This window comes from Pan troglodytes, chromosome 19, assembly GCF_028858775.2.
Source record: "Pan troglodytes isolate AG18354 chromosome 19, NHGRI_mPanTro3-v2.0_pri, whole genome shotgun sequence".
Lineage (NCBI taxonomy): Eukaryota > Metazoa > Chordata > Mammalia > Primates > Hominidae > Pan > Pan troglodytes.
This window is the reverse complement of record NC_072417.2, coordinates 28,545,001-28,568,906: the sequence shown is the minus strand read 5'-3', so window position 1 is coordinate 28,568,906 and position 23,906 is coordinate 28,545,001. Positions and strand designations below refer to the sequence as shown.

The 23,906-nt window shown below is 47.6% G+C and overlaps 1 protein-coding gene and 1 non-coding gene across 15 annotated transcripts in view; one reads left to right on the top strand and one right to left on the bottom strand.

The window, feature by feature from the left end:
- Positions 1–23,906, top strand: part of CDK12 (cyclin dependent kinase 12) — a 105,776-nt gene that overhangs the window by 75,497 nt on the left and 6,373 nt on the right. For 7 of the 14 annotated variants that reach the window (XM_054671598.2, XM_054671586.2, XM_054671578.2 and 4 more), the window contains 4 exons: positions 7,008–7,119; positions 9,380–9,521; positions 13,783–13,887; positions 19,019–19,146. In XM_054671598.2, coding sequence (XP_054527573.1) covers positions 7,008–7,036 — 29 coding nt within the window. In that variant the 3' untranslated portion in view covers positions 7,037–7,119; positions 9,380–9,521; positions 13,783–13,887; positions 19,019–19,146. Of the gene's footprint in view, positions 1–7,007; positions 7,120–9,379; positions 9,522–13,782; positions 13,888–18,872; positions 18,921–19,018; positions 19,147–19,596; positions 19,792–23,906 lie in introns of all 14 variants that reach the window. The other 7 variants (XM_063798610.1, XM_054671593.2, XM_054671596.2 and 4 more) reach the window with 4 other exon arrangements.
- LOC112206110 (U6 spliceosomal RNA) lies at positions 8,868–8,969 on the bottom strand. The gene has a single exon (XR_002940319.1). It is a non-coding gene; the product is annotated as a U6 spliceosomal RNA (small nuclear RNA).

Genomic DNA, 23,906 nt, shown 5'->3' with positions numbered 1-23,906 from the left:
GGATCAGCTTGTAGATGACCCTCCTCACCAAGGCTAATGCAATTTTGAATGCATTTGGCTCTGGAGAAAACAGGCTGAATTCAAAGACCTAAAGAAAGCTTAGTAGCCTGGTCCCTTTTTTAAAGTCTGGAACTTTTTAGTTTGGCCTTATACTAGTGTTAATATTTATAATTTCTGTTAGGGGACCAAAAGTCTCAGAAAATGAAGCAATATAAGAGGTGGAAATAAGGGTAAGAAGGGAGAACTAGAAGAGTCTGGTAGCTGGGCTGCAGAAAGAGACTTGGGGTATAATTCCTTATATTTATTTATTTATTTATTTATTTATTTATTTATTTATTTTTGAGATGGACTTGCTCTTCTTGGAGTGCAGTGGTGTGATCTCGGCTCACTGCAGCCTCCACCTCCCAGGTTCCAGCAATTCTCCTGCCTCAGCCTCCCAAGTAGCTGGGATTACAGGTGCGTGCCACCATGCCCAGCTAATTTTTTGTATTTTTAGTAGAGACAGGGTTTCACCATGCTGGCCAGGCTGGTCTTGAACTCCTGACCTTGTGATCCACCCTCCTCGGCCTCCCAAAGTGCTCGGCCTCCCAAAGTGAGCCACCGTGCCCAGCTTGGATATAATTGCTTATAAAGAAGAGAGGGATACAGGATGGAAGGAAAAATTATGGTTGAGTTAGTGAAATTTATAGGATAATTTTCTTAGAGATTCACAGTTCATTTCAGGAAGACCCCATTAAAGCACCAATACTGAGTAAAGAATTCCCCTTAATTACAGTAGTCTTACCTTTAGGGTTGGAGGATGGGCCAAGAACCCCTAGGATACTATGAAGACATTTTCTGTAGGGAAACTAGAAAAGATGGGCAAATATGTTAAGCAATATATAAGGACATTTACTTAACACTGTTATCTACATAGTTCAAGAGAGTAATTCAAGAATAAGGAGGAATGACATGGATGCAGCACATTAAACAGTTATTTGTATTGTTTGAATTTCAAAACTCCTGCAAGTGGTTTTAGGTATGCTAAGTCAACCTAGAGACTAGTAGTATTCCTCTGCCACTCATTTTAGATCCAAATGATGGCAGTGCATAGAAGAACAAATGAGAATATGCGAATTAGAGTCACAGAATGTTAGAGCTACAAAAGAAGATTAGTTTGTTTGGTTCAGTACCATCTTTAACCAGTAAAAAATGCCCAGAAAGGCCGAGGAACATGTATGGTGTTGCGAGAAAGAAGGGAGAGAAAGGGAACTAACATTGTTGGGTACCTGCTATGTGTCAGGCGCTGCCTAAGTGCTTTGTTTTTATCTTGATTGATTAGCACCTTGAGGCTAAGGGATAGAATGAATAAATGGCAAACTCCGGCTACCTGGGAGCGGTGGCTCACGCCTGTAATCCCAGCACTTTGGGAGGCCAAGGTGGGCGGATCACGAGGTCAGGAGATCGAGACCATTCTGGCTTACACGGTGAAACCCCATCTCTACTAAAAATACAAAAAAATTAGCCAGGCGTGGTGGCACAAGCCTGTAGTCCCAGCTTCCCGGGAGGCTGAGGCAGGAGAATTTGCTTGAACCCAGGAGGTGGAGGTTGCAGTGAGTGAAGATTGCGCCACTTCACTCCAGCCTAGGCGACAGAATGAGACTCCATCTCAAATACATACATACATACATACATACATACATACATACATACATACATACGGCTAGTATCCTGAGCAATATGTAGGAGATAAAAGGGAGTGGTAGACCACGTTTTCCTCTCTAACCACACAGGGCTAAACTAGAGGAAGTAAAGAGTCAGCATTTGAGAGTGAGGTTAATCTAAGGAAGTATTTGCCAAACTGTTGAAAGCGACTCATAAATAACTTCTCCATTCCTAGAGACCTTCCAAAACATGTTGATAAGAGTTAGGACTGATAGGGACCAAGATTACTCTTGGCTCTGGAATTGATTTTCATTTTGGAAAATCAAGTCATGACCTGAGAATGTGGGATTAATTGTACAAATAGGAAACAAAATGGAGCTTCTCATCCTAAAATGTCTTCAAAGAGAATAGTATTTATCTACCATGAATGAAGGAGATAAATTCCTTTGGTGACTGTACTTGTTTTTTTGTTTTGTTTTGTAACACTTTGAAGTCATGAAACTGAATTTGTAATCTTGGGGAGATTCAGTGCCAAGTTCAAGGCAGGTGGCAATTTGAAAATTGACAGAATAAGATTGTGTTCCTCATGGTTGTTTGATATAATATCCCAATAGTTATACCATGAGGGCTGCTTCAGTGGGGAGCATTAATATCATTAGCAGAGGCATGTCCTGTGTACAGACAGGACAACCTCTGAGGAAGAAGACTGGGGGAGGGTCCCACCTTCAGGAAGCTTCTGGGTCTTGTGAGAGAGGTCAGTCTTACAGCTGGTGGAGAGTGGGGAATCTGTAAGTCAACATATCAATGCAGGTTGTAATATAAAACTATTATAATAAGAGGAAACCAAAGGAAAGAAATAATCGGAGAAAGTGGACTTATTCAGAAACAATTATTTGAAAATAAAGAAGATAGGGGACATAGAACAGAAGAGGAAGGTGAGCAGTGGGAGGAATCTCATGGAAGAGGGCTCGTGTATGTTTTGTGCAGAGGCTGTGAATTGGCTGACCAGAATGGTACAGGAAAGGAGTATTAGGAAATGAAGTTGGAGGAGCAATCTCATTGGCTTGAATGAGGAATTTGATTTGTTAAGCAATAGCAGGGAACAGAGCATGATGAGATGAAAATCACATTGAGGACTTTTGTAGCAGTACTTGGTCAAGGAAGCAGGAAAGTTCACTAAAATATTATTGTTCTTGCCAAGACATGAAGCACTGAGAGTTTACAGTAGAGTAAGACAAGGAGAATCAGAGGAAAGAAAGTGGGTCCATAGGAATTAGCAAGGCTTGGTCACAGCTTGGATGTGAGGAGAGGGATAAAAGCCTCAGGATGATGATCCCAAGACACATTTGTGCTGTTGGTGGTGATGAAAGCTTGATAAGAGGGAACTGCTTTGTTTTTAAGTAGGAAGTGTTTTATCTTATTAACCAATTGATAGCATGTGTCAATGTTCAGTATTGCAGAGTCTAGGAGGGGGCACTGCCCCTGGAGGATAGTGGAGCATGCACCATGTGTCCAGATGATAACCTGCATGCACCCTGCCCTTTTCAGGTTGAAGAACCAGGCAAGAGGGAGTCTGTTGCTAGGGTGTGCCCATAGACTTCAAGAATGCTATCCTACTCTGGATCTGGGAAAGAAAATAGTATTTTTGCCAGTTTCTTCCCCTTTAATGCTTTGAAAATGGGATATGACTAGCCTGTGGCAGCATGTGCCTGTGGATGCACAATTCTCTAGCTTGATTCTTGGAAGGCCTTTTTCTGTCCCTCCCTAGGGATCATTTGTATCTCTGATTCCTGCTCCCAGAGCCATAAAGTGGGAGCCCCCGTTTATTAATTGGGCTGGGACTGGGGCGGGGGTCGGCGGGGGACTCTTTAGTGCGGCAGGCGGGGGTCTTCCCGAATGAGCCCATTAGCCAGCCCCAACGGCAGCTGAAACGGGGCCTCAGCCAAGTCCTCTCTGTTTCAAAAACCCTCCGTCGCCTGCGGCAGATCAGAACAAGGCCTGCGGGAGCCCTTAGCTTCTGATTGCAGCTGAGAGGAAGGACAAAACAATTTATAGGAAGCCAAGTAGCTCCTGTCTCACTGTGTCTTCCTTTCCAACTTTGGGGAAGGGGAAGACTGGGATATGGTGTCGCCTCCCACCATGGCTTGTTACAGGCTTAAAGTAGGAGAGAATGAGAGTATATGGACATTGATTGAACACTTATGTCAATGCTGTGGATGTGTTTACACATGTCCCTGCTTTCTTCTTCCCATCTACACACAGTTGAGTTGGATTAGCAGCTACTACTTATGGGGGGCTCCCTAGGTGTGTGCTAAGTCTGGAGGGTGGGGAGGTATGCTTACCATACTCCTTCCTGCCCCATACCTGCTCTCAGTCTCCCATTTGCTTTATCAAAATTCAGGGTTAGAGTTAGACTGCCTCAACTTCTTTTCCTCTTAATGGGAGGAGTTTGAGTTTGGCTTTTTTTTTTTTTTTTTTTTTTTGAGACAGAGTCTCGCTCTGTCACCCAGGCTGGAGTGCAGTGGCGCGATCTCGGCTCACTGCAAGCTCCGCCTCCTGGGTTCATGCCATTCTGCCTCAGCCTCCCAAGTAGCTGGGACTACAGGCACCCGCCACCATGCCTGGCTAATTTTTTTGTATTTTTAGTAGAGACAGGGTTTCACCATGTTAGCCAGGATGATCTTGATCTCCTGACCTCGTGATCAGCCTGCCTCAGCCTCCCAAAGTGCTGGGATTACAGGCGTGAGCCACTGCATCCGGCCCCGAGTTTGGCTCTTAAAGCAAGGCCTCCTTCTGAAACATACTTGTCCCTTTGGTTAAGCCAGCAAGGGAAAGGTAGGCATCTATAGGGGAGTTTCTCTGCAGTGGCCCAGAGAGAAGCTGTAAAGGGCAGGAATGAATGTATCACTTCCTGATGGAATGACACGTCTTCTCCCTTAGGGAATCATAGATTGCCAGGGCTAGGAAAGAGGTCAGGTAATCTAACCTCTCCCTTTACAGAGCAGGAAACTGAGGCTTAAGGAAGGAAAGTGCCTTGCCCATGCAGTCTCACAGCGAGTTAATGGCAGCCAGCCAGAACTAGATCCAAGAGGCCAGAATCTTGACTTCTGCGAGTAGAGTGCCCCCAACTTTAAGATGACCCTTTCCTGAGAGCCCTGAGCTTCTTCAGGAAAGGAAGGATGGACTGTGAGATTTGAGGAGGGAGAGAGAGATTGAGGGGGAAAGGTAGATCTAGAAAGACTGGGAAATTATATATACATATATATATGTGTGTGTGTGTGTGTGTGTATCTTAAAGAATAATCTTTTTTTTTTTTTTGAGACGGAGTTTCGCTCTTGTCACTCAGGCTGGAGTGCAATGGCGCGATCTCGGCTCACTGCAACCTCCACCTTCTGGGTTCAAGCGATTCTCCTGCCTCAGCCTCCCGAGTAACTAATGGCTAATTTTTTTGTATTATGTAGCCTGGCTAATTTTTTTGTATTTTTAGTAGAGACGGGGTTTCACCATGTTGGCCAGGCTGATCTCAAACTCCTGACCTCAGGTGATCTGCCTGCCTCGGCCTCCCAAAGTGCTGGGATTGCAGGCGTGAGCCACCGCGCCCAGCCTCTTATTTTCTTTTTCTTTTTCTTTTCTTTTTTTTTGAAACGGCGTTTCATTCTTGTTGCCCAGGCTGGAGTGCAATGGTACGATCTTGGCTCACCACAACCTCTGGCCTCCCGGGTTTGAGCAACTCTCCTGCCTCAGCCTCCCAAGTAGCTGGGATTACAGGCATGTGCCACCATGCCCGGCTAATTTTGTATTTTTAGTAGAGACGGGGTTTCACCATGTTGGTCAGGCTGGTCTTGAACTCCTGACCTCAGGTGATCCACCCACCTCAGCCTCCCAAAGTGCTGAGATTACAGGCGTGAGCCACTGCACCCAGTCTAAGAATAATCTTTCAATGACATGCAGATTATACAAGTGTAATTTTTATTTAAAGTCAAGAGTCTGGTTCATTGGGAAGCAGATGGCAGCCACAGCCAAAGATCCTGATGCCCTCAGAGTTAACCCAAACTTCAAAGAGCATTTTGCAACTATCTCTGGAGGTTGGATAGCAGGAAAAGATCCTTAGAGGCAATGTGAGAAATTCACCCTAAATCTCAACTGAAGCTCTTTTGCTATATTGAAAAGAAAAAGGGAATGGAGAAAGAAAACACATCGGCTAGAAAACTATGGTGGGGGAAGGGAGTCCCTGAATGAGAGATGAGATGATAGAACTCAGCAAAAAGAGGTATGCTCTGAGATTACAGGAAAATGGTAAGGGGACCTTCTCCTCTCCTTTATTTTAGTTTTTAAAGTTTTGAGTTGTTTGATATTCTCCTTTGATGAGGCAGAAGGAAGGTGGTATGTGGTGATCCACAGTGGCCTAAATACCCTAAATAGTGTGTTCAGTTGGCTGACACGCATTGCTGGTTCTGTAAGTCATCTCAGTCTGGTGCCAAGATGCCTTTCCCTCTTTAGACCCCTCCTGGATGTATCTACAGTCCCTTCCAGTGTTTGCTTTCTCTGAGCATATGAGTCTGGGAGCCACTGATGAGCAGAGAGTGGAATGGTGGAGCATGCCTAGGCTGGAAGCAGAATGGTGAAGGGAGGAGGGCATCATTGGGCAGATTAGAAAGAGTTAATGGGTCTAGGGGAGAGGTACTGGGGATCTGCAAAGTGAATATTGTCTGCTGCTGATGAAGAAATAGATCCCAGTACATATCCTTTACATTTTGTTCATCAACTTTGATAGACAGCATAGAGGAAATGTGGAACTGGTCTCCATGTAAATTTGTCTCTAGGGAATGTATGATAGACCTACTTGTCCAGATTACATTAAGTTTGCTGTCCTGCAAACCTCCTTTCTCACAGTCAGGATCCTTTTTTGCCTTAGAGTCCTTCCTGAAGGAGCTGTTATGGATGAGAGAGCCACAAGTCCAACCTCATGATCTGATCTAAAACTGGGTGTCCTCCTCCCAGTCACCTTCTTTTATTAGCCTTATATTAACCATTAACCTTCATTGATCTTTATGATTCTGGGTTTCACAGCTTCTGTTTCTGTTGAATTCCCTAACTTTAAGAACCATGTTTTTGCTTTTATCAGCCTGGGAGCTAGGTCCCTGGAGACAAGAATTTTAGAACAGTTATGACTCTCTCTGGGAGTGTACTAAGGTTAGTCTGAATCCTTCTGGGGAATTCAGGTTTGAAGGAGTTAGAAGAGTGCTAACATCACCGTCACTGTTACCTACCAATGGATGCTTCCTGGGTGCAAGACCAAAGATGTTCTTTGGTGTCTAGTCCCTTGTCTCATGTCTAATGTAACCTGCCATTTTCCTTTACAGGTAGGAGCAACGGTGGGAATGCCTTCTGAGGAATGCAGTGATGTCCATCAGTCACCTCTCACCCAGAGCCTGGCAAATTCAGTCTCTTTCACAGAACCTAAAGCCAAGCCAGGTAGGGGCCTAAAGCCAATCAGAGGTCACTGGCCTGCTTTTGTGTGGGATGACCCTACTCCCATCCCACCCCACCCCACCCCTGGTCTTAGAGAAGTTTCTTTCTTTTTTTTTTCTTTTTTAATTTTTATTTTTTGAGACAGAGTCTCACTCTGCCGCCCACGCTGGAGTGCAGTGGCGCAATCTCAGCTCACTTCAACCTGCGCCTCCGGGGTTCAAGTGATTCTCGTGCCTCAGCCTCTTGAGTAGCTGGGATAACAGGCGATCTTTTTTTTTTTTTTTTTTTTTTTTTTGTGGAGTTTCGCTCTTGTTGCCCAGGCTGGAGTACAATGGCATGATCTCGGCTCACTGCAACCTCCGCCTCCCAGGGTTCAAGCGATTCTCCTGCCTTAGCCTCCTGAGTAGCTGCGGTTACAGGCATGCACCACCACACCCGGCTCATTTTGTATTTTTAGTAGAGATGGGGTTTCTCCATGTTGGTCAGGCTGGTCTCCAACTCCCAATCTCAGGTAATCCGCCCGCGTCAGCCTCCCAAAGTGCTGGGATTACAGGCGTGAGCCACCGCACCAGGCTAACAGGTGATCTCAGGGAAGTTTCTTATTCCGAAAGATCTCCAGAGGAGTTTTCTTAGCTTTTTATTTGACCCTATATTCTGATGTTCTGCCTTCTGATTAATAGATTCTCCCTTCCAGCTAGAGCAGGTAACCCCCTTTCTTGGCATTCCTGTTCTTTCCTCTTGTCCAGCTGTGCTAATGGATGTTCCTCTACAGTGGGTTGCTGATGTCAGTTAGTGGGTTACTCTCAGCCCTCTCCTCCAGGGCAGCTAGCCCTCTAGCCCACAACCCCATCTATATACACAGCCTTGCAGGGTCTCACTCCTGTTGCCCAGGCTGTAGTGCAATGGCATTATCATAGCTCACTGCAGCCTCAGGTGATTTCTCCTACCTCATCCTCCTGAGTAGCTGGGACTAGAGGCGTGTGCCACCATGCCTAGGTAATTTTTTGTATTTTTAATAGAGACAGGGTTCCACCATGTTGCCCAGGCAGGCCTTTAACTCCTGGACTCAAGCAGTCTGCCTGCCTCGGCTCCTAAAGTGCAGGGATTATAGACGTGAGCCACTGTGCCCAGCCCCAAAAAGCTTTTTTTTTTTTTTTTTTTTTGAGACAGAGTCTTGCTCTGTTGCCCAGGCTGGAGCGAAATGGCGCGATCTCAGCTCACTGCAGCCTCTGCCTCCCAGGTTCAAGTGATTCTCCTGTCTCAGCCTCCTGAGCAGCTGGGATTACAGGTGCCTGCCACTACGCCTGGCTAATTTTTGGTATTTTTAGTAGGGACGGGGTTTCACCATGTTGGCCAGGCTGGTCTTGAACTCCTGACCTCAGGTGATCTGCCCACCTCAGCCTCCCAAAGTGCTGGGATTACAGGATTTTTTTTTCCTTCCTTCCTTCCTTTTTGTTTTTTGAGACGGAGTCTTGCTCTGTCACCCAGACTGCAGTTCAGTGGCACGATCTCGGCTCACTGCAACCTCCACCTTCCGGGTTCACGCCATTCTCCTGCCTCAGCCTCCCAAGTAGCTGGAACTACAGGCGCCCGCCACCACGCCTGGCTAATTTTTTGTATTTTTAGTAGAGATGGGGTTTCACCATGTTAACCAGGATGGTCTCGATCTCCTGACCTCATGATCCGCCCACCTCGGCCTCCCAAAGTGCTGGGATTACAGGCGTGAGCCACCGCGCCCGGCCCCTTCCTCCTTTTTTATGGAACACTTTACAAATTTGCATGTCATCCTTGCACAGGGACCATGCCAATCTTCTCTGTATCATTCCAATTTTTTCTTTTTTTTTTGAGACGGAGTCCTGCTCTGTCGCCCAGGCTGGAGTGCAGTGGCACAATCTCAGCTCACTGCAAGCTCCGCCTCCTGGGTTCACTCCATTCTCCTGCCTCAGCCTCCTCAGTAGCTGGGATTACAGGCGCCCGCCACCACACCCGGCTAATTTTTTTTTGTATTTTTTAGTAGAGACGGGGTTTCACCATGTTAGCCAGGATGATCTCGATCTCTTGACCTCGTAATCCGCCTGCCTCGGCCTCCCAAAGTGCTGGGATTACAGGTGTGAGCCACTGTGCCCGACCTCCAATTTTTTTAGTATATGTGCTGCCAAAGCAAGCACCAAAAAGCTATTTTCTATTTCTTTCTTCTCAGTCAAGATAGGGCAGTTCTGTCCCTTCTCACTACCTCTAATCAGCTTCTTCACTTCCTTTCCAGGTTCAGTGGGAAATCCCACCTGTCCAAACACTGTGTGAGACACCAGAATTAGAGGCCTGCAAGCCTGCTTCCTTCATCCCCAATGCCCAGATGGGACAGGTCACCAGCCTCCTGTATCTACCCCCACCTTTCTTGCTTGCTGGTAGGTGTGCTGCTCCTCCTACCCATCAACCCCAAACAGGGTTATGTTTCTCTCTCGGAGTATTTTTCTCTGTTATTAAATGTCTCCAACAAGGGGAAGGCCTTGGTGACTCGCCTGTATGTCTTCATAACTTCCAGCCTGAATCTGTAAAGAGCTGCTAACCTCCTGGTATCAAATGTCCATCCCTTTTTCTATAGTTCGTGACCATTTTTCCCATTTAGTGGGTGTGGGAAGGGACCAGTAAACAGATGGTATTTGGTACTGGAGAGGGAGAGTCTAATGACAGGTAGCCTTTCTTCTGGGGGCTAGAAATCTGAAGCCACAGATGTGCATTCTTCCTAGTTGCTTGCTATCCTGGGAGAGTACTAGGATCTTTTTTTTTTTTTTTTTTTTTTGAGACGGAGTTTCGCTTTTGTTGCCCAAGCTGGAGTGCAATGGCACGATCTTGGCTCACTGCAACCTCTGCCTCCCGGATTCAAGCTATACTCCTGCCTCAGCCTCCTGAGTAGCTGGGATTACAGGCATGCGCCACTATGCCAGGCTAATTTTTGTATTTTTATTAGAGATGGGGTTTCTCCATGATGATGAGGCTGGTCTCGAACTCCCGACCTCAGGTGATCCGCCTGCCTTGGCCTCCCAAAGTGCTGGGATTACAGGCATGAGCCACTGCGCCTGGCCTACCTGGATCTTTTGAGCGAGTGGTTTTATGTGTGCATTTGTTTTTAATAATATCCAGACTGTTCCGAAAGGAAAGATGATTTATCTAGTGTCTATTTCCCAGGACCAGGATCTTAGGCTCTGAGAATCTGTCCATACTCATTCCCAGATGCCTCCAGGAAGTGGAGAATAGACGGCCATAAAGCAGAATCAACTACTAGGTGTTACTGTCTTGAGCTCAGGTGTCAGCTCTCCTCTGGGGCCTGTTGAGAGTTGCAGGGTCAGGTGTGGGCAGAGCATCTCCCTGCATCCTGGGCATAGGAGGTGACATCAGCTTATCCTCTTGACCCTAGGCCTCCTCTCTCTGCAGTGCCTCTCTCATCCCTACAATCCAGACAGCACATGCAGCAGCTCAAATAAGTGCCACCTCTGGGTGAGGTGCTCCCTCTCCTGGTAGGCATATGGGTTGAGTTGGAGGTGAAGCAGGTGGGCTGAGGTAGACAGAGGGATAGAGCAAGTGTTAGCAAGAAACGTCCCTGGATGTAGTCAAGCAGTAAGTATGCATGGGGTACCTTGAGCACCAGCATTTATAACTTACCTTCATGTCTGTCTACCAGGTTATCTGATCGCACAGAACAGGCCTGCCAGTTGGGCAGCTGCAGTCATGGTTTCTGCCACACGAGGGCGCTGCTGGCCAATTAAAACTCATGCCCCTTAGCAGACAGTTTGGGGATGAGGGCACCCTTTCTCCAAAACAGGGGTCAGAAACTCTGGGGCTCTCTGGACCCCAGAGAGCATGGGCCCAAAAAGTGAGACAAATATTTGGTACCACTTGTTCTTCCTTGAAAATGGCCTGAGACCCCTAAACACTTTGCTCTAGTGGCCTGACATCTCAATGTGCTTCCAGCTGAACTTGGGAAGCCCCCTCTTTCCAGGCACTTAACACCTTGCACAGGTGCATCTCTCCCTTAAGGTGTAGCAGGTTCCAGCTGTATGCCCCATTGTCCCCCTGCCTTAATGGCAGTCACTTTCCGACCCAGACGGTGGAGGTGCCTGTGGTTTTTAGGGGGAAAAAAATCTCTTATAATTGTTCTAAGGAAAGTATTTTGTTAGTGAGAAAGTGTTAGGGGTGACTGAAGCCTGGGAGAGTTAGTCTCCCCGTCACCTACTCCAGCACAAACCTATAGAATTCAAGATGGTCTAGTGGATGTTTGCAGCCTCAGTGGCTGGAATACACCCCAGGACATTCCAGGACTCTGAGCCAAAAATGGTGTCAGAAAGCTGGATAGGAGTGTGGGCTGCTTTGGGCCATGAGCCTCATACCCACCCTGTATCAGGCAGTGTTTCTGCTAGGGGTGCCAAATGGCCCTGGGGCCTCTATGGGACTGAGGACTCCACAATTGACCCTCCATCTCCATGAAGCCCTTCCAGGCTGAACAGGCTAAGGGACATGACAGAGGTTCTCCTCCTCCTTCCTACCCCCATGCCTGAGGGCCCCTCCCCAGGAGGACAGCTTGATTAAACAGTCGGTGCTGCTGGAATTACTGCACAGCTGGCGCTCCCCCCAGCACCCCGAGCAGAGCAGCAGTGCAGATTAAAATCTCCAATTAGCGTTAAAGTGAAGTGAGGAGGTGCTGAGGCTGCCAAGGAGGCCAGACGTGGGCCCTGGGTTGGCAAAACCCCCACTCTTGCCTGGATTCTGAGTGTCACCCTTAGTCACCCCTACTTTCCCAGCTCCTCTCCCAACAGCTTTCAGTGCCCGTTAGTTTTGTATCGCTTGTGCAGAGGGGTGGAAGGGGGCAAATGCCTTACCTAAAATGCTAGGGACACCGTAAGTATGGAGGAGGAGAGCGGTCAGTGCTCATCAAGGGAGATACCCTATTCACTGCCTGCCAGGCAGCCAGGCCAAGGTGACTTCACGCTACAGCTCTGCTTCTTCTTTTTGCTTGAAGAAAAGATAAACAGGACGGGTCCTTTCAGGTCCTTTACCTATGAAGTGCTAGGGGACATGGTGCCCACATGAACATCTCTCTCTGCATATTTTATCCTATCTGACCCATCTGCTCCCACCCAAGTTATGGCTCCTTCCTCCCTCTCTCCATTCTTCTCTCAGCTTTCCTGTGGGCAGGGGTAGGCACAGCCAGGCTTGGGAGCATCGCCATGCCCTGCCACCTGGGTCCCAGCCTGCTCCTCGTTATAGTCTTCCCAGTTTGGGGAAGAGCAGTGATATGCCAAGAATGGAGGCCTCAGACTCTCCCAATCCCTGATTTTTACATGTCCCCCTACAAGGCCCCTCTGCCATCTACACTTTTGCCCTTCATCCACAAAGCCCAAAAGGAAGGCATTATAGCTAGCCATGCCCTCTGACTGCCCTCTGCCCCTTTAAGGGAAATGGAAATGGGTACCCAGCTGACTGAACCTACTCAACACCTCCAGAAATTAGACACTAGGGCATGGTGCCACCCTCCCAGGCTGGCACATGCTACCCTGGCAGAGGATCAAATAACCCCCCCATCATACCCTGCCCCATATCTTCCTCTACTCTCTCCCTCATGCTTTCTCTCTCTCTCTCTCTCTCTCTGTCTCTCTCTCTCTCTCAGCTCAAAGCACAGCTGAGCCTTAAAAGGGGGGTTGAGGGGGTGGAGAGACCAAGCTGGGGCAGGGGGGTATAGAGCTCCAATAGCACGTTTTCACCTGCCATTTAATTGGATGTATTTTTAATTAATGGGACCTCAGGGACCAACATGAGACAATCTGATATCTGAATAGGGACAGGGGAGGGATTGGGTAAGGGAGGAGGATTGGGCCACTGGGTGCGGTTACCGGGAACCCAGGCCCATCAATCACTGGCCACTTTGCGTTCTGGCATGGAGAATAGCGAGGTGGAGGAGGGGAGGCACTGGGGAGAGGTGCCAGGATTTCCCCCCAACTGCCAGGACCTCCAAACGGATTGGAACTATACTGGTTGACTCAGGTCTGGAGCCCAAAATCACAGCCAGAATATAAGGTGAGGCTGTTTTCTTGCTCCTGGGGTTTTGTCTGGTTGGGCTTGTCCCAGGGAGTGCTGTAAAATTGTGAAAGGAAGGTGGGGACAGAGCTTTGAGGTCCTTGTAGAGAGAAGACAAGAGCTATGGACCATAGAACCAGAGACTATGGAGAGACGGAGGAGAAGGGCAGGGTTCAGAGGTATTTCTGTATGTTTTGACATAAAATAAGTGCCATGGAGATTACATGCAAAATGGCATGCAAATGAGGCCTGGTGCCTTTTGGGGTATGAATCATAGAACCTTGCTTTTGCAAGAAAGGGAACTTGGCCAGGTGCGGTGGCTCACGCCTGTAATCCCAGCGCTTTGGGAGGCCGAAGCAGGTGGATCACTTGAGGCCAGGAGTTCAAGACCAGCCTGGCCAACATGGTGAAATGCCATCTCTACCAAAAAATACAAAAAAATTATCTGGGCATGGTGATGTGTGCCTGTAATCCCAGCTACTTGGGAGGCTAAGGTAGAAGAATTAGCCTGGGCAACAGAGCAAGACTCTGTCTCAAAAAAAAAAAAAAAAAAAAGGGAACTTGGAGCTCATCTTACCCCACCCCTTCATTTTACAGATGTGAAAAACAAGACCCAGAGAGGGGAAATCATTTGAATCCTGTCCTGGTATTGCTTTGTGTTCCTGGATTTGGAGAATTTCTGGGAACACAGGAAAAGGAAAGGTAGGTAGGTGTTGGGGGAGGAAAGTCAAGGGAAGAAGGTATGCAGGATATTATTCTCCATTGCTTGAAGTCTCAAGTTTCTATCCCCTGTCTTAGAAGCAACTTAGGGGAGTCATGGACAGGTTCAGCTTCTATGGAGCACTATTAGGGGGACATTTCCTCTATACAGCTTGTCCCAGAGATCATCTTATCCATTCTCTTGCTTCCAAGTACACAAATCCCCTACAGCCCCTGACCCCTATGGAATTTTACCATGTCTTATAAGATCTACAGGGAAGGAAATGCATTATTTACCCCACCTCCTTAACCAAGAAGCAAATCCCCCAATCAAGACTAAATGCTGAGCTTTTTTTTTTTTGAAATCTTACCACATATTTCCCTGCTGCAATATAATAAGCCACTGGAGAAACTTATGCCAACAAATGTGTTAAGGAGTAGTCTTATACCTCTTGTCCCATGGCAAAGCCTAGAACAGAGATAGAATTTAAATTCAAGGCCCTGAAGGCTGAATTAGAAATGCTCCTGAATTCATGTGGTGCCATGGCCTTAGAGCTCTTAGACCCCTCTGACTCTTGTAGTGTTGATGTACACTGGAGAAAGGGGCAAGTTTCCAGCTGTACCCATCCCCAACCCCTTGCTTCCTTCACTGTTCACATGCTAGGGTTAGGAGGGAAGAAATGAAGGAGAAAGGGGGTTCTCCCACTAGGTTGCCAAGGTGGCATTTCTTGCCATCCTCCTCCTTCCTCAGAAAATTCAACATTTTTAGTTCCATGCTTCATGAGACTAAGTTAGGTTAGGGACAAGGATAGGCACAGAGCTTGGAAAGCAGTGCCAGTAAAAACTTTATCACACTCCCCAGGCCCCCAACACCCTTCCCCCACCCAAGAGTTGCCTTCTCTTCCCCATTTTATATCCCCAAATCCCCTGAGAAGAGCAAGATCTGCCTAAGTGCCCCCCAGCCTCACCCAGCCCTTCCTTCAGACTGTGAGTCATCTCCTTGGCTGTCTCATTGCCTGCCTTCTTAACTGCAGACAGGATGAGAAGAGCTCTCCTCAGATCCCTCCAAAACAGTTTGGAAAGAATTTATCTAGGACCCCGTGCCTACTTCTGAGGGCCCCAGGGGTGTCAGCAGGGGAGGAAGGCTGTGCCAAGGGGCTGGAAAGGAAGATTCTCTTGTTGGGAGAGCAGATAAAAAACCTGAAAGTGGTGACAAGGCAGAGGGCGAAGTTTGGGAACTGAGACCTGAAGTCCCACCTGTGGGGCTGGCTGCCTAATGTGTGGCAGGACATTTAGAGCAAGTATGGTTTGTAGGATTTATTAAATGGCTGCTGTTTACAGAGCTGCTGTTTCTACTCTGGAACACACAGCAGTGGAAAGGAGCATGCATTGAAGGAGAGAGGGTGGCAGGCTTTCTGTAAGCCCTCTTTTTCACCCTTTGTCCATCCCTACTCCAACATATTGCAGTCATGTTAGAGCTAGGGCTAAAAGGCCCTAAAAGCATTCAGTCTATATTCTGGGTGTTTCTCCAAGGAACAGAGCCTCCTTTCTTGTAACTCCTGTCAGATCTGCCTCCCACTCCTAAGGCTTTTTTGTTTGTTTGTTTTTGAGATGGAGTCTCACTCTATCGCCCAGGCTGGAGAGTGCAGTGGCGTGATCTCAGCTCACTGCAACCTCTGCCTCCTGGGATCTAGTGATTCTCCTGCTTCAGCCTCCCAAGTACCTGGGATTATAGGTGCGCACCACCATGCCTGGCTAATTTTTGTATTTTTAGTAGAGACGTGGTTTCACCATGTTGGCCAGGCTGGTCTCAAACTCCTGACCTCAAGTGATCCGCCTGCCTCGGCCTCCCAAAGTACTGGGATTACAGGAGTGTGGCTCAGCCTCTCATTTCTAAGGTTTAGCCAAGGGTGCCAGATCTTTGCGGGGAAGAGGGATGACTTGAAGTGAGTGGAAGTTAAAAATGGTAGTACCCAGAATTTCCTGCACTTTGGAGAAAAGAGACTAGGTGGGGTACTCAATGTTAGCCTACGGCTCAACTCTTACTCTAATAGGATCTCTTTCCTCCTTCTCCCTTAAATTTTTCCCACTGGTTGAAGAGAGATCTGGATGTCTAAACCTCCCATCTTGACACCTTGGAGTTTGTTAAGCAGGTCCCCTCTCTGTAGCTTCCAAAGCCATGAAGAAGGGGAAGGAAGGCCAAGACAGGGGTAGATAGAGGTGGCAGTGCCATGGTGTCCATCAGCACCCAAGGAGAAAGGCCAAGGAGAAGAAGGTAACTAGAGAGGAAGCCAGGAGGAGATGTCTGCTCCTGAAAAAGCATTCTTACCCCATCCTCTCCTGCTTCCTTGATCACATGCCGACAGGGCTGTTTGCCCAAGTGTGCCAGCTCGCCTGGCTAGTGATCCTGCTCTGCTGTGCAGGCAGCCAGCTCTCTGCCCCAGCACAGAGCACATGCTGAGGTCTCTCACACTCCTTTGCTCACTCATTTCCATGTGTCTATGTTGTGGATTCCTAGAAATGAAGGAGGGGACTGTGGGCTTGAAGATAGGAAGATGGCAGGCTCTGGGGCCCATTGGGCACATATCTGCCTGGCTGGAGGAAGGAAAGAGGGAGAAGGCTGCTGGTAGCTCAGCAAGCTCAAGGTTCTGGTGACTCACAGCAGTGGAGGTGGCTCACAAAAACAACAGAGGGGAAGGGATCCAGGCCTATTAGAGCTCTCTTTTGCCCCATATCTCCCCACTCTGAGCTCTGTGAATGAAGGTCCCTCATCTGGATTGTGGAGCAGGGGAGGCCCCAACTATAAAAAAACAGGGAAATGGGAGAGAAGAGAGCAGGGGAAGCTGAGCATTCCCAGTGAGAGGTATCTCAGTGAGGAAAGGATAGGAGAGGCCAGTTATTCTTGCCCTACTGTATTCATTGGGTGCACAGGGGGTATGGGGCATCCATCTGTGCTAGGGTAGCTCAGTGCCCCTGGGCACTTTCCAGAAGAGGGGTTTCTAGGCAAACACAGTTACTCCTCCCTACCCTCACTTGCCTGCCCAGAACTCTAGGTACCCAGCTGACACTAAATTTTTAGAAGTAAAACAAGCTGTGTTATAACACCAGAACCTGGAAGGATAACTGCTGGGTCTCAGTCCTCTCCTTTCTGGAAACAGACACCTGGGACAAGAGAGAAGCAGCTAGGGACTCCTATGCTGGCTGAACCAAGGTAGTGGTGCAGGCTGTGGAGGTGGGTGCAGAACCATAGATCTTCAGAAGTGTCGATTTCCTCCTCCCTTGTGTGCCAGGTGGGCAGTATGCATCGTCTCCATTTTTCTGATAGAGGGGATAATAGGGTACTGGGTTTGAGGTCACACCAGGAGAAAGAGGCCAGTAAGTGGACCATGAGAACCATTCATGCCTTGGACTCCAGTCCCAGGGGCCTATACTGGATCTGGTAAAGAGTAACAGCTAGGATAGCCGGGCACGGCAAATCACACCTGTAATCCCAGCACTCTGGGAGGCTGAGGCGGGTGGATCACGAGGTCAGGAGATAGAGACCATCCTGACCAACATGGTGAAACGCCGTCTCTACTAAAAGTACAAAAATGAGCCAGGCGTGGTGGCGTGCACCTGTAGTCCCAGCTACTCAGGAGGCTGAGGCAGGAGAATCGCTTGAGCCCGGGAGGCAGAGGTTGCAGTGATCTCCGAGTTGAGATCGCGCCACTGCGCTCCAGCCTTCCAGCCTGGGCAACAGAGCGAGACTCCGTCTCAAAAAAAAAAAAAAAAAGAGTAACAGCGATCTTGTTTGCCAGTGTATCCAGACACATAATAGTAAACATCTGGCTGGGCACAGTGGCTCATGCCTGTAATCCCAGCACTTCGGGAGGCCGACACAGGCGGATCACAAGGTCAGGAGATCGAGACCTGGCTAATATGGTGAAACCCCATCTCTATTAAAAATACAGAAAATTAGCCGGGCATGGTGGCAGGCTCCTGTAATCCCAGCTACTCAGGAGGCTGAGGCAGGGGAATCGCTTGAACCCGGGAGGCAGAGGTTGCAGTGAGCCGAGATCGCACCACTGCACCACTGTACTCCAGCCTGGGCAACAGAGCGAGACTCTGTCTCAAAAAATAAATAAATTAATTAATTAAAAAATAAACATCCCATCTTCAGAGAAGGATGGACTAAGAGGAGGAGGGTTCTGTGACAGAGCCTGAGTTCTCATTTGCCTATTTCTGTTCCTTCGTTGCTGGCAGCTCTGCTCTCCTGCCAGGATGAGGGACCTCTGCCCACTTGCTCTTGGTGGTCCAGAGATGGCTTTGGTTAGAAAAAGGACAGAAGATTAGCCACTCCTTGTGTAGGAAGTCAGGAACAGCTCCATTCCCCCAGCTCTCCCGGGCAGTATCAGAAGCCCCAGGTTCCCTGCTGGGAGATGCATAATAAAGCTCAGTCCTGAACTAAACCAACACATCACCTGGCCCTGGGTATAGAAGTAGTATTGTGAGGGGGATCTTGGGTCTTCCAGGCCAGGTGTAAGCAAATGTAGGGAGTTCAGCCCCAGGAGAGATAAAAGAATCATGCCATGGCCAGGCGCAGTGACTTATGCCTATAATCCCAGCACTTTGGGAGGCCGAGATGGGCGGATCGCTTGAGCTTAGGAGTTCGAGACCAGCCTGGGAAACATAGTGAAACCTCATCTCTACACACACACACACACACACACACACACACACACACACACACACACACAAAGCCAGGTGTGATGGCATACATCTCTAGTCCCAGCTACTTGGGAGGCTGAGGTGGGAGGATTGCTTGAGCCTGGGAGGTGGAGGTTGCAGTAAGCCAAGATCGTGCCACCATACTCCAGCCTGGGTAACAGAGTGAGACCCTGTCTCAAAAAAAAAAAAAAAAGAAAACATGCCATGATACCACATGCTCCCTAATCCTCTACTTTCTCAAACCCTATTTTCTGCCTGCCTTTTCTTTCACCTCCCTTTAGCCAATTCCATTCCTGGCTACCTCATCCCCTCCAGTCTGAAAGGACGTGGTAAGTACTTGTCTGTTCCCTATGCTTTTCTCTCTCTCACTCTCTTCCTCTCCTCCCAGCTCCCAACTGAGAGCTATCCCTGTTTCAACTCTTTCCAGTGAATGCCACCAGGATCTGAACCCAAGATTCCAGCCTTGGTCACCACCCTGACCCTGAGAATGCCACTGGGATGGGGAGAACTTGTCAGTCTTCATCCTTCCCCACAAGTATACTGAGGCCAGGACAGGTATGTCCACTGCCATGAAGGGCCCTGCCCTGGAGTAGAGGGCAGCCATAGGGGTACAGTGGGGTCCCAGCCCTAAATGTGTGTATGCCTGTGCATTGGGCACACTGGTTTATTAGTGTTATTTCAGCATTGTGATGCAGAGAGAGTAAGTGTAACAGCTGCTCCTTGCTTGCAGTGTTTATTGTTACCTAGAGACAACCTCCTGGCTTTTTCCCAGCTCCCCCTCCCCCCTAGCCCAACCCCCTCCCTGCCAACAATCCTGCTCTCTCCACACTGATGGGAAATTTATAGCTTGCCCGTACCATGCCTTTAACCCTCTCCTATCCATAGGGTAGATGGGCTGAGGGAAGCCAAGTGAGCAGCAGGCATGCTTGGGCACCAGCAGGGTAGAATAATGTGTGGAGGAGGGAGGGGGCAATGACACCCCTCCCCTCCATTCTATGTGTCCAGTCTTAGGCCCCTGCTGCCCTCCTGGCTCTCAGTGGAGAGAAAAGAGGAAATAAATTTGGACCCAGCCTTGAGATCCTGGAAGAGCTCCTTTGGATTTAGCCTTGGGATCCTAGCATCTCCTCACAAAATTATGATCTTCCCTGGGCATCTCTAAGCCACCAATTGGGTTGCCTGCACCTGAGCAAATACAGCAAGGTAGTATTGAAACAGAAGGGTAAATACAGAGTGGCAGAACCCTCAGATCCCTCCTTTATGTCTGAGAGAGAGGTAGCTGTAGAGATGTCATATCAAGACAAGAGGTGCTGGCTTGAGAAATGCTGGCTGGACTTCTACAGCTGGGTAGATGTTAGACATGAAGCCAGTGGCTGAGTCTGGTGGGAGAAGCTGCCCACCTTAACATCACCCTGAGCGCAGCACTAAGATCCTGAGAGACCCCTGGGTCATTCTCTAAGCTGATCTTTTTGATCTGGTTATGCTGCTGCTTTTTACTTTTCCTTCCTGGGTCATTTTCTCCTACACATCTTCTAGTTTGACACCTTGGGGTAGATCCAAGAGACTGAGAAGATGGAGGCATCCTAGTCATGGCCTCAACAAAGCTGGGGAAAGAAAAACTCCTTCTGTCCTCTCTTGACCTTTCATGGAGGGGCACTGTGTCTTCTACTCACCATCCTCACTGGAAACAGAAGAGAGGAAAAAGCACCAGATTTTAGCAGAAAGGATAGAGGGAAGACATATGGAAAAACTTACTCATGGGATGAAAGACTTCAGATTGGACCTGCTTCTCTTCTGAGATTTTTCTTCTGCCTGCCGGTTTGTTTTTGTGTCTACCTAAGAGGCATTGGATGAAGCACAGTTACTTTTCCAGGCCTCTTCCAGACAGCCTCAGCACAGTTTCCATACAGTGCACTGCTTCTTGGTTCTTCTAAATGTCATGTAGTATGTGTGGTGGTTAGATCACAAGTTTTGGAGACAGACAGCCCTGGGTTCCAGTGCCATCTCTGCCACTTACCAGCTGTGCTACCTTGGTAATTCGCTTAACCTCTTTGAGTCCTAGTTTTCTTGTAAAATGCAGAAAAACAACTACTCCTTAAGTTTGTTGTGAGAATTTCGTGAAATAATGTGTGTAAAGCACCTACAACAGTGCCTGATACTCAGTAGGTGCTCACTCAACAGTGGCTGGTGCAAGAGTACTACTACTTTTATGAAGTTAGCAGGGTTGATATTGCTTCAAAGACTTTGTGAGTCCCCTGAGATTAAAGGCCAAATGTATGTGCATATGCTGGGGGAGAATGTAGTTTTCTACACGATGTGGAGTAGGGGTGGCCATCCTCTGGAAAGAAAGTAGTCCCAATACTTGACTCAGACTCCCCAAGAAATCAGTTACCCCATTCCTATGCCTCTCAAGCCAGAGTACCTTGGCCACTGTTCTGCCTGGAAGTTCAGCTTCATCCAGGATGGAGGGGGGAGAGATAGTCATTAGAAGGATAGCAGCAACTAGCATTTGCTAGGCACTTTACAGTTTGTTAATTACATTTATCTGCATTAGCTCTTTTGATACCCAGAACCAGTTAAGAGAACTCCATTTATTGATGCCTGTATGCCAGGCATTGTACTGAGTGTGTTTTTTAAAGTATGTTTAAAGCCTATAGAGTATTTCATCCCCTGGATATGCTGTGATTTATAAGGCTCATCCCCTATTTTGAATCATTTGGTTATTTTTTCTGTTATAAAAAATACCACAGTGAATATCCAAACAAATAAAACTTCATGCATTTTATTTTATTTTATTTACTTTTTGAGACGGAGTTTTGCTCTTGTTGCCCAGGCTGGAGTGCAATGGTGCAGTCTCGGCTCACTGCAACCTCTGCCTCCTGGATTCAAGTGATTCTCCTGCCTCAGCCTCCCAAGTAGCTGGGATTATAGGCGTGTGCCACCATGCCTAGCTAATTTTCGTATTTTTAGTAGAGACGGGGTTTCATCATGTTGGCCAGGCTGGTCTTGAATTCCTGACCTCAGGTGATCCACCCACCTCGGCCTCCCAAAGTGTTGGGATTACAGGTGTGAGCCACTGCGCCCGGCCTTCATGCATTTTAAATAGCTAATTCTGAGACATGGAATTATTGGTCAATGGATACAAATACCCACCTCCCATGGTTGTGTTCATTTTATTGATGTACACTAATGAGAATATAATATTTATTAGTCTTTCTCGTTGGAATTCTACATTGGAAACACAAGGCGGCCCCTTTTCCCTCCTATACCCAAAAGAGACATTAATAATCTATCAAGGCTTTTAAAATTGAGATCATTGTAGATCCACATGCAGCTGTAAGAAATAATACAGAGAGGTCTCTTGTACATTTTGCCCACTTTCACCGAATGGTGACATTTTATAAAACTACAGTATAATGTCACAACAACCAGAATATTGACCTTGATATAATCTACCAGTCATATCCAGATTTCTCTAGTTTTACTTGTTCTCATATGTATATATATTAAGTACTATACAATTTTATTACCTGTGTAATTTTATGTATCTACCACTACAGTCAAGAAGCTGAACAGTTCTAACACAACAAGAATTCTTCATGTTGCCCTTTTATATTCACACCTCCTTCCCTCTCACCCACCTCATCCCCTCCTTAACCCTTGACACCACTAATCTGTCTTCTAAAATTTCGTAGTTTCAAAAATGGAATAATGTAGTACATAACTTTTTAGGATTGTCTTTTTTATTGTTTTAGACAGGATCTTGCTCTGTCACCCAGAATGGAGTACAGTGTCTCAATCATAGCTCACTGCAGCCTTGAAAGCCTGGGCTTATTAGCTGGGCATGGTGGCATGCTCCCGTAGTCCCAGCTACTTGGAAGACTGAGGTGGGAGGATCTCTTGAGCCTGAGCGGCAGAGATTGTGGTAAGCCAAGATCATGCCACTGCACGCCAGCCTGGGTGACACAACAAGACCCCATCTCATAAAAAAGAAAAAATGTTTAAAAAAAAGAAAGAAAGAAAGAAAAAATGCTGGGCTCAAGCCTCAGTCTCCTAAGTGGCTGAGACTACAGGTGCCTGCCACCATGCCAGACTAATTTTTAAATTTTTGTAGGAATGTAAAATGGGGCCTTGCTATGTTGCCCAGGGTGGTCTCAAACTCCTAGCCGCAAGCAGTGTTTCTGCCTTAGACTCTCAAGTTGCCGAGACTACAGGCATGAGCCACTGTGCCTAGGTTGTCTTTTTTCATGCAGCATAATTCCCTGAGATCTGAGTTTTTGTGTGTATCAATAGTTCATTCCTTTTATTTATTCCATGGTATGAATATACCACAGTTTGGCCAGTTACCTGTAGAAGGACATCTGGACTAATTCCAGTTTTTGGCTATTACAAATAAAGCTGCTATGAACATTCACGTACAGATTTTTGTGTGAACATAAACTTTTTCTTATATTACCAGGTTGCCCATCAGCAAGATTCTCTCACTTTGTACTCATTAGCAATGAATGAAATAGCTCATTTCACTTGTTTGCTGAATGTTTTATATTCATAATTATTAAACTTCTTAATTGGGCATGGCACTACTATTCTCTCCATTTTATAGATGTGGAAAATTGAGGCTCATGTTAAATCATTTTCCCAAGGTCACATGTTAAGTGACAAAGAAGAGCCTGGAATCCAAGATAATAAGGCTCTTTCCACCACAGCTGACTTTTCAGGTGGAGACCTTTCTACACTTCACTAAGGTTGCTGAAAAGAGGGTGTGGGTGCTACTAGCAGAGAGATATTGGGGGCAGGGAGAGCACTGGAGCAGCCTGGGTCACTCAGGTCCTCACAGCCAACTTCAGTCCATAGATCAAAAGAGCGGCACAGGCCATGTGGGGTGGCTCACGCCTGTAATCCCAGCACTTTGAGAGGCCGAGGCAGGTGGATCACTTGAGGTCCAGGAGTTTGAGACCAGCCTGGCCAACAGGGTGAAACCCCATCTCTACTAAAAATACAAAAATTAGCCGGGCGTGGTGGCAAGCACCTGTAATCTCAGCTACTCAGGAGGCTGAGGTGGGAGAATCGCCTCCACCAGGGGGTGGAGGCTGCAGTGAGCCGAGATCGTGCCGCTGCACTCCAGCCTGGGCGACACAGCAAGACTCTGTCTCAAAAAAAACAAACAAAAAGCAGCAGTGTCATGGATCAGGGGACCCGTGCCCTTGAAATTGTTTCCCCTTTGCCAGAGAACAAGGCTAAAGTGAATGGTGCGCCTGAGCAATCTATCCAGACACCTGAGACCTGGAATGGGGAAGGGAGGACCCAGCCTTTGGATG